The following is an 8366-nucleotide window of genomic DNA, read 5'->3' on the forward strand; positions in this document are numbered from 1 at the left end:
GGGGTGATACACTGACACTGCTACATCATAGTGCCAGTGTTACATCTGACACCAAGTTACGTTAATAATAATAATAAACTTTATTTGTATAGCGCCAACATATTCCGCAGCGTTGTTCTATGAGACAAGGGTGACTTATTTATAAGTTTATCCGCTCAGTAGATCTCAATAAACATGACTGGCATTAACCAGTTCTGACCATCAGCTCCTGACGAACTGCTCATAATCAAGCAGGGAAACGCGTTGAGATGTTTTTCTTTCTTCTGGAAGCACGATGATTCATATTTGTACTTTTACATCTACAATATGAATCAGTGAGCTACTATGATCTGTTATCTCATAAGATAAATTGGTTGTCAGAATCCTTTATATAGATCTGACATCCACAGTCTCTCTGCCTTTTGTCCAAACTTATATCATACTCGGACTAACAGACTATATGGTCATCGTATTTCATTATTGAAATCTTTTGGATGGGTAACAGTGGGATCACTGTGTTACCCATCAGTAAATCCCTTGTGTAAAGTGTCTAAATTGGTTGTCGGCCCATATATGTTTTTAAGGATAATAATAAAGGCATTTTTTAGTCTATATCTGTGAAGGTTCATTCCCAGTTATCTGCCCATGCAATAAGGCCTTAAATGATAATGGACAACAGTCCTCCATGTATCCTACTGACACAGATGACTACTAGTTACTATCTAGGGAATCTACGCCCCTACAGTGACACATGGTTCAGGAATGGTGTCAAGGGATGAAACCCTTGCAAATATGTAACAAGACATGAAGCAACCGAACAAAACATTTCAAAACCCTTGGGCCGACCTCACACATGAACGCGACTTTCGCTTTCAGCGTGTTTTAGCGCACCTCATCATAGTGATGGGTAATGAGGTGCGATAAACGGCCAAAGACAGAGCAGGCAACGCTCGAAAATCATGGGGCTGGAAGGCGGCATTCAGTGTCACGATCGAATGCATGTCTGCAAAGCCACGTTGATTTCAATGGGAGCGATTAAAGTGGCGTTCAAAATGCCGCATTAATCGCAGTAAAATGCGCCTGTCTCACACAGCCTGCTTTTTACCTCAGGTTCAAAGGCAGCGATAATCGCAGTACAATACCTTCAATGATTTCAAGGCGGCTTTGCAGACCTGCGCACAAACGCGTCGTTTCTAATGCTGTGAGTTTTAAGTGCTGTCTGCTTTATTTTAGTAGGTTTTAACACACCTCGTCACCCATCACAATGATGGGGTGCGTTAAAAAACGCTGTAAAATGCCTTCAAAAACACTGCTGAAAATCACGGTAAAATGCCTCTGTGAGAGCGGACTTGGGGTACAAGGGAAGCAATGACAGTAATCTATATGATTCGCCATACGAGGCATTAATTGGTTGCAGTAATTACAGCGCTGAACAACGCGGTTCTCAGAACTGTAATGTTAAAGGGAGTATGAGTATTACCGTGCACGGACTTGTCAAGTAACCAGTCCGATCCTCTGAGGGGAAGCGTACAGCGCTCACAGCTTCAAGGTCTGTATCACACCAGAAAAAAGCTTCCATTGTATTCAATGGGTTTGTTCACAAGTGCAAAGTTTCCGTGCGCAATTGCGTTACACCCAATAAAAAAAACGCAGCATGCTCTATTTTGCTGCATATTTGCACATACAAAGAACATATTTTGAATTCATTAAACTCTTTGGCCATTTCAATGGCTGAGAGCATCGGTACACTATTTTTTTAGAGAACACTGTTGTGCATGCTCATATGCAACAACCGACGCGCACAAACGCACTGCAAATATGCAAACGCTCGTGTGACCCATAGCGGAAATGCTGATTTTCTGCAGCTCAGAATTCCTATGCAAAATCCACAGCATTTCCTCATCAAAAACAGAGTCAAAATCAGTGGTACATCCGCAGCCGATCCCGGCCTGCCGCACCCCTCACCTCGCAATCAGCAGCTGCTGGTCAGGGGATGAGCCCACTTTCATCTCACCGACGACCGTGAGGTTTAGTAGAAAGGAGGTGAGGGGTCTCCGTGTGGTGCAGTGAGGGGCTGCTGACTGCGAGGTGAGAGGGGCGGCATGCAGGACTGGGGTAGACCTGTGGTGCAGATTTTGACTCTGTTTCTAATGCGGAAATACTGCGGATTTTGCAGCGTAAAATGAACAGCATTTCCACTATGTGTATACAGACCATAAATGTATTCTACCACCAGGTTCATAAAGCTTGGTTTAGGGCTGAGCTCCGAGTCATGGTGGCAGACCATGCAGGCTTCTCCCCACCCATGTCATGCAGACTGACTGCTCCCTCACTTTTGTGTACAAAGAAAAAGCTGTCATTCTGCACGATACAAAACAAACAAATAGGCAGCGCCTCAGGTATAACAACACCTGGGATTTCATATTATTTATGGTTAAATGAAAAGGGACTCACCCGGTGCCATGCCGGAGTTCCTGGATTAGGGGCAACCCGCCTGCACCTCCACGTCCCAGACTGCCTTGTACTTATGTGTAATGGCTGGTTCCAATTCTGTCTAAATCCAGGGGTCTCTGGAGAGTCGTCAAGAGAGATGGTACCCACTGGATTAGTGGGTCTCCTTGAATAAATCCAATTGTGTGTAAAAAAAGAAAAAATCTCCACGCTCAATAGATCGCAGGTAGGAAGAAGGAAAAGGAACAGGAAATGAAGGTGTGAAAGAATCGGAAAAAAAGACAAAAAAGTAAAAAGGGGGACAGAGAAGAAGATAGCAGAAGAGAGAGATAGAGAGAAAGAAAGAGTGTGCCTCAAGCCTGTACCCGTCGATCGAACCTTAACCAGCTATTGCTAGGGTAAAATCCCATTTGCCATCCATTGATCAAACCCAGCGGATTTACAAAATGTCAACCATGCCTACCAAGTATCATAATAAGACGTATATTGATCATCATCACTGGCCCTCAGCTCCATATGCCTAGTTTCATCCATTGCTGTTACCCAGTTCAATCGTGTCGTGGGATCCTGTGATTTCCAAAACCTAGGAATCACTGGTACTATTGTACCTTGTCACCACCAGAAGCTAGGTGTTTGACAGGGCTTGCATGGAGGAACGCCCCTGTCACACCCCTAGCTCCCGATTGGCTGAATTCCTAAAGGTCCTAGCAGCGTCTGTATGAATTTTTGCCTGCCCTGGAGGGTTGGGGTTAGGGGTTTGTTTTCCTGTTAGGCTTACATTATTAGCTGTAAATGCTTCCTTGTTACAGCTGTATCATGGAAGCATTTGGAGGTAATAATTAGAGATGAGCGAGCATCGAAATACTCAGATCCGCGTTATTCGAGTCGAGCTTTTCGAGTTACGAACCCCATTGACTACAATAGGAGACTAGAGCATTTTTGTATGTGGGGCGCCAGGTGCAGAGCTTTTTTTCTTCTAGGTTTCTCTCTCTCCACAGCGGGGAGGAGCCGAAAACTGGGGCAGGGTCGAACACGGCTTGATGCTCGTGCGCCATCGAGTACGCCAATATTCGAACGAGCATCAAGCTCGGCAGAGAATGTTCACTCAACTCTATTAATAATGTAAGCCTAACAGGAAAACGAACCCTAACCCTCTACGGCAGGCAAAAATCTATACAGACGCTGTTGCTGATATCACTGTCCCCGGAGCAGGCCGGGCAGGTGTCCAGAGAGTGGCGGCGGCCACGGACCAGAGGACAAGCAGGCAGCTTTCCCCTGGCCCTATCCTCCGACCTCCCAGCTGCCACAAACTTCTGTCCACTCTCAGCCCAAAGTTCCCAGCGGCAGTGCCTGACGACCGGAGACGAACATCAGAGCCTCGAGGGCTCCGGAGACCACGCAATGGACGGGGAAAAGTCACCGTATCCCTGGCCGCTGGTATGGTCCAGACCTGCCAGAGTCCCGGGGAAAATGAGAGAAGTGAGGAGGAGTAGGGGACGGGAAATCACAGCCAACACTCAGAAGCTGGAAAGCGGTGGGGGAAGGGGGGGGGGGGGGGGGGGGGACACTTCCGGGAGAAGCGGAGCCGGGACCAGAGGAAGAGGGGTCAGAGAGACGAAGAGGGGTACAGGCAGCAGATGGGGGGGGGGGGGGGGGCGGGGCATAGTAGTAAAGAGGGGCACAGGAGAAAGGAGGACAGAGAGGACATAGGAGGCGGCACAGGAGAGGGAGGAGGGGGGAGCCAGGAGAGGTACTGGGCACAATACAGCCAATCGGGAGCTAGGGGCGTGACAGGGGCGTTCCTCCATGCAAGCCCTGTCAAATTCCTAGCTTCCGGTGGTGACAAGGTACAATAGTACCGGGATCACTATCCTCATGGCCTGGAGGAAAAATCTTAGGATATTCCTTTTGTTGGTACCAATGGACCCCGGCAAGATGGATAGTAAAGCAATTTCTGGTGTACATGTCAGAGAGCCCCCATTCAGAACATTGTATAGGCCCTCTATCTCCAACCACAGCCTGGAAAGTCGGGGACAACACCACCATATGTGTGTAAGTGTGCCAGTCTCTCCCAAACAACTCCAGCACACCTCAGGGGTTCCCAGACAACATCTGGCTAGACGTGCTGGCGTCCAATACCAGCTCGTTATAAGTAAATAATTCAGCTCTTGGTGGTTGCCTGAGACTGACATCTTGTGGGTCAAACACCAAGCCTTATCCCATTAATCCTCTGTCAGAGACCGGCCTAGCTCCTTTTCCCCAAGATCTCTGGAATCCCTTTACCACGTCCCGGTCCTCCTCCAGTGACCAAGATGCCATACACCACGGAGATCTCACCCTTCATCCGCCGAGACCCCTCACATAGTGACTTGAAGGGCGTAGGTGGTGCGGTCAAATCAGAGAGATTGGCCCCAGTACTCATATAAAATCTGAAGGTATTGGAACCACGCGCTCGTCAGAGCCCCCCCCCCCCCCCCCCCCTCGCCCAACAGTGTGCCTAATGGTAACAGGCCACCATCCACAACAAAGTCCCTTATTCTGGGTAGCCTAGAACCCAAAAGCAACTTTTTTTCATATAATAAGTGACGGCTATTTGAGCCCACTACCCAACGGCCTGATTTTTGTCCCAATCTATTGAGCATGGAGATTTTTTTTTAATTATTGATTTTATTTATTTATTTTTTACACACAATTGGACTCTGGGTACATACAGGTGGGTAGAAGCCAGCATGGTGACTTGGAGCTCAGCACGAAGTCAAGCTTCATGAACCTGGTGACACAATAACTTTACAGCCACCAGGGTCTGTGGCATAGCTGGTGGATCACACATGTGGCACAGAACATGACGCACACTGTAAAGTGACAAGTCACCACATTGGCTTTGCTTGAGTATAGCAACTGTCAAGTTGTGCAAACCGATGTCACAGTACAGAGAAACCTTAAACGGGGTTCTGTCATTTAAAAAAAAATAAAAAATTCTATACTCCCCTATTCCTCCCCCGTCAGCCTACTTACCAGATCTTCACCTCACTGATCTTCTCCTGTCTCCTGCAGTCCCCCTGGATCACCTCACCTCCAGCTGGCTGATTCCTCTCCTTCCTGTGAGGTTACGTACATTCACAGGCAATCTTCTTCCTGCCAGCCAATGTATGTTACATCACAGTTCACAGGCCAGCAGAGGGAGTGCTGATCTACTGCATAGGCTGCTCATGCGAGCTGTCTCTGCAACAGATCAGAATTCCTCCCTAGGTAGTGAAGGCTACATCACAGGGGCATGACCTTCACTGACCGCCAGGAAGACGAATGTGAGGCTTTATAACAAGCCAGCCAGCGTGCAGTGAGCTGACCCAGGGGCACTGCAGAAGCTCAGCCAGGAGAATACGTGGTAAGGAGAATGACGGGGGAGGAATAGGCGAAATGACAAAACCCCTTTAAGACAACATTCACCACATGCGACTATCCACAGCCCTGACAACACAATAGGAAAAACATGCGAGCAGCTGCTGTACACTACATGGCCACTTTATTAGAGACACCCATCTTGCAGCGTTTGGACCTCCACACAGCAATTCACTGTGGCATAGCATAGCCACGAGGGGCTGAAGTCATCCAGCAGGAATATCGGCCCGTGCGGACAGGAAGCTTCTTGCAGTTGCCATAGATTAGATAGAGGTGCTGATGTGCTCTGCTCACAGGAAGGGTTCAGCGATCCATGCTGCTTGCACCAAATTCTAACCCTCCCATTAGCATGGTGGAACAGAAATCTGGATTAATCCGACCAGGTGAGGTTTTTTTCACTGCTCAGTGATCCAACTTTAGGGCTATTTTCCATAATAGAGCCTTGCCTTACTGTTTCTCTTAGACAGCAATGACACTGGAACTAAATTAGAGAGCTTTGATTCACCTGTTCATGATAAGGAACGGCAGTTGGAATATGCAGACATGTTAGCTGGAGGACCGGCGTTGTACTTGCCTGCGCACCACTTGCTCATCAGAACAATTCTTGACCTCCTCCTCTGACCCCTCTCATTGATGAGTTATTTACATCCCCCTTATGCAGGCTGTTTTTCCTTGCTCACATTCTCTGGATACTCTTCACATCACTGAATGAAAACCCCCCACAAGGGTGGCAGATTGTTAAACCCTGGCCCCTGCTAGTCTAGCACTGATGACCTGGCTCATTTATGGATACGTTCACACATAGCAGAAATGGCGCAGGTTACTGCAGTGACTAATCTGCATCAAAACTGCCAAAATTTGCAGCGCAGGTGCAGATCCTGGGCCGTTATTTTTATGGGACTCTGCAGCAGACGTCACCCGCTCAACCGAAAGGTTGAAATCCCCCGTGGATCGACATTAAAAAACCGCGCTAGAATCTGCGCCAACGGTGCACTCTTTTTACGTGGTTTTGATGCAGATTTCAGTGCAGCTTTAGAAAGTCGTCACCATTTCCACTATATGTGACCGTATCCTTAATGTGGCGTCACAGACAACCTGCTGACTTGATTCTGCGCTGCAGTCCGGGGTCAGGCGTCACACTTCTACACAGGGAAGGGGCAGTGCCTAGAATAAAGTGGCCATTCATCGTGGGTCCCTGACCACATCGGAGGCGGCCAGGACTAGTTGTCACCTGCAGCTGGACTGCTCTTATAACTGCATTTGGACGGCAGGGCCAATCCGCTTGCCGATTCCCGCTGTCCTGGCCGCTTTATCACCGACCATTTGTAGCAGCCAACTGTGCCATATCCATCACCAGCCACAATACACGGCTATGGCATATTCTGCATGGCTGATTGTAAGCCGCAGCCAGCACTGTACAGAATGGCATCACATATAACCCCTGTCCTATGGCACATTGTGACCTGCCGTCTCCTGATCAACGCCCCACTACGATTACAGCTCCTGTGCAGCCCACACTCACGGTTCTGCATTGCTCTCCTCCAGAGGCTGCGCTTCTCCAGGGCCCCCGCTGAGCGGCGCTGTACTGGCCTCCCCGGGGCCCGCTGTCTTGGTCTCCTTTCCGGGTTCCAGTACAGGCTCTGCGGCGGGGGCGACCCCTCCATCCCGGGCGCTGCCGGCACTCCCCGGTGCCGCGGCACGGCCGCCGGGCCTGACGTTGGGCTTGAAGCTGAGCCTCGCTCTGCGGATCATCGTGTGGCCGGCTCCCCGCCTCTCCTCTTCCTCATCCCGGAGCCGCACTCACCACCAGCCTGCGAGCAGCACGCACGGACCGATCACGTGCTAGAGATAGAATGGTTTCACAATGACGTCATCTCCAAGCGACTTGTCAAACGTCACGTTCCCTGGTTACCATAACACTGCAGAGTGATCGGCTACGGTGCGCATATTAACACATTCTGCCGCAGTTCTCCAGCGCGGCCGATTCACCCAATCAGCTGGCTGGAATCGGCACATGTGACTACACAGCGTGCACGCGGATTGCCTGCAGCAGCCGTGTGCACTACACAGTACAGTTAAGCAGCCGTGTACTACACACTACACTTAAGCAGCACGGGGTTAGGTTTAGGGTTAGGGTTAACTAAACCTAACCCTAACCCCAACCCTAAACCTAACCCTAAACACTAACCCTAAACCTTAACCCTAAAGCTTAACCCTAACCCTAAACACTAACCCTAAACCTAACCCTAAACCTAACCCTAAACCCTAACCCCGTGCTGCTTAAGTGTAGTGTGTAGTACACGGCTGCTTAACTGTACTGTGTAGTGCACACGGCTGCTGCAGGCAATCCGCGTGCACGCTGTGTAGTCACATGTGCCGATTCCAGCCAGCTGATTGGGTGAATCGGCCGCGCTGGAGAACTGCGGCAGAATGTGTTAATATGCCTACGGTGCAGATGGCATGACCTGCAGCGCCTCCTCCGATCATCTTAGTTACTACAATAAATTATTAGTCTGCGCCCTAATTTACTGGAGTGT

General features: G+C 49.3%; 1 protein-coding gene across 2 annotated transcripts in view; it reads right to left on the bottom strand.

Moving 5' to 3' along the window:
* The window catches only part of BDP1 (B double prime 1, subunit of RNA polymerase III transcription initiation factor IIIB), a 73396-nt gene extending 65734 nt beyond the window's left edge, over positions 1–7662 (bottom strand). For both annotated transcript variants that reach the window (XM_066602925.1, XM_066602924.1), the window contains exon 1: positions 7352–7662. In XM_066602925.1, coding sequence (XP_066459022.1) covers positions 7352–7581 — 230 coding nt within the window. In that variant the 5' untranslated portion in view covers positions 7582–7662. The remainder of the gene's footprint in view (positions 1–7351) is intronic.
* Positions 7663–8366: the final 704 nt, after the last annotated feature.

This window comes from Eleutherodactylus coqui, chromosome 5, assembly GCF_035609145.1.
Source record: "Eleutherodactylus coqui strain aEleCoq1 chromosome 5, aEleCoq1.hap1, whole genome shotgun sequence".
In the NCBI taxonomy this organism is placed as follows: Eukaryota; Metazoa; Chordata; class Amphibia; order Anura; family Eleutherodactylidae; genus Eleutherodactylus; species Eleutherodactylus coqui.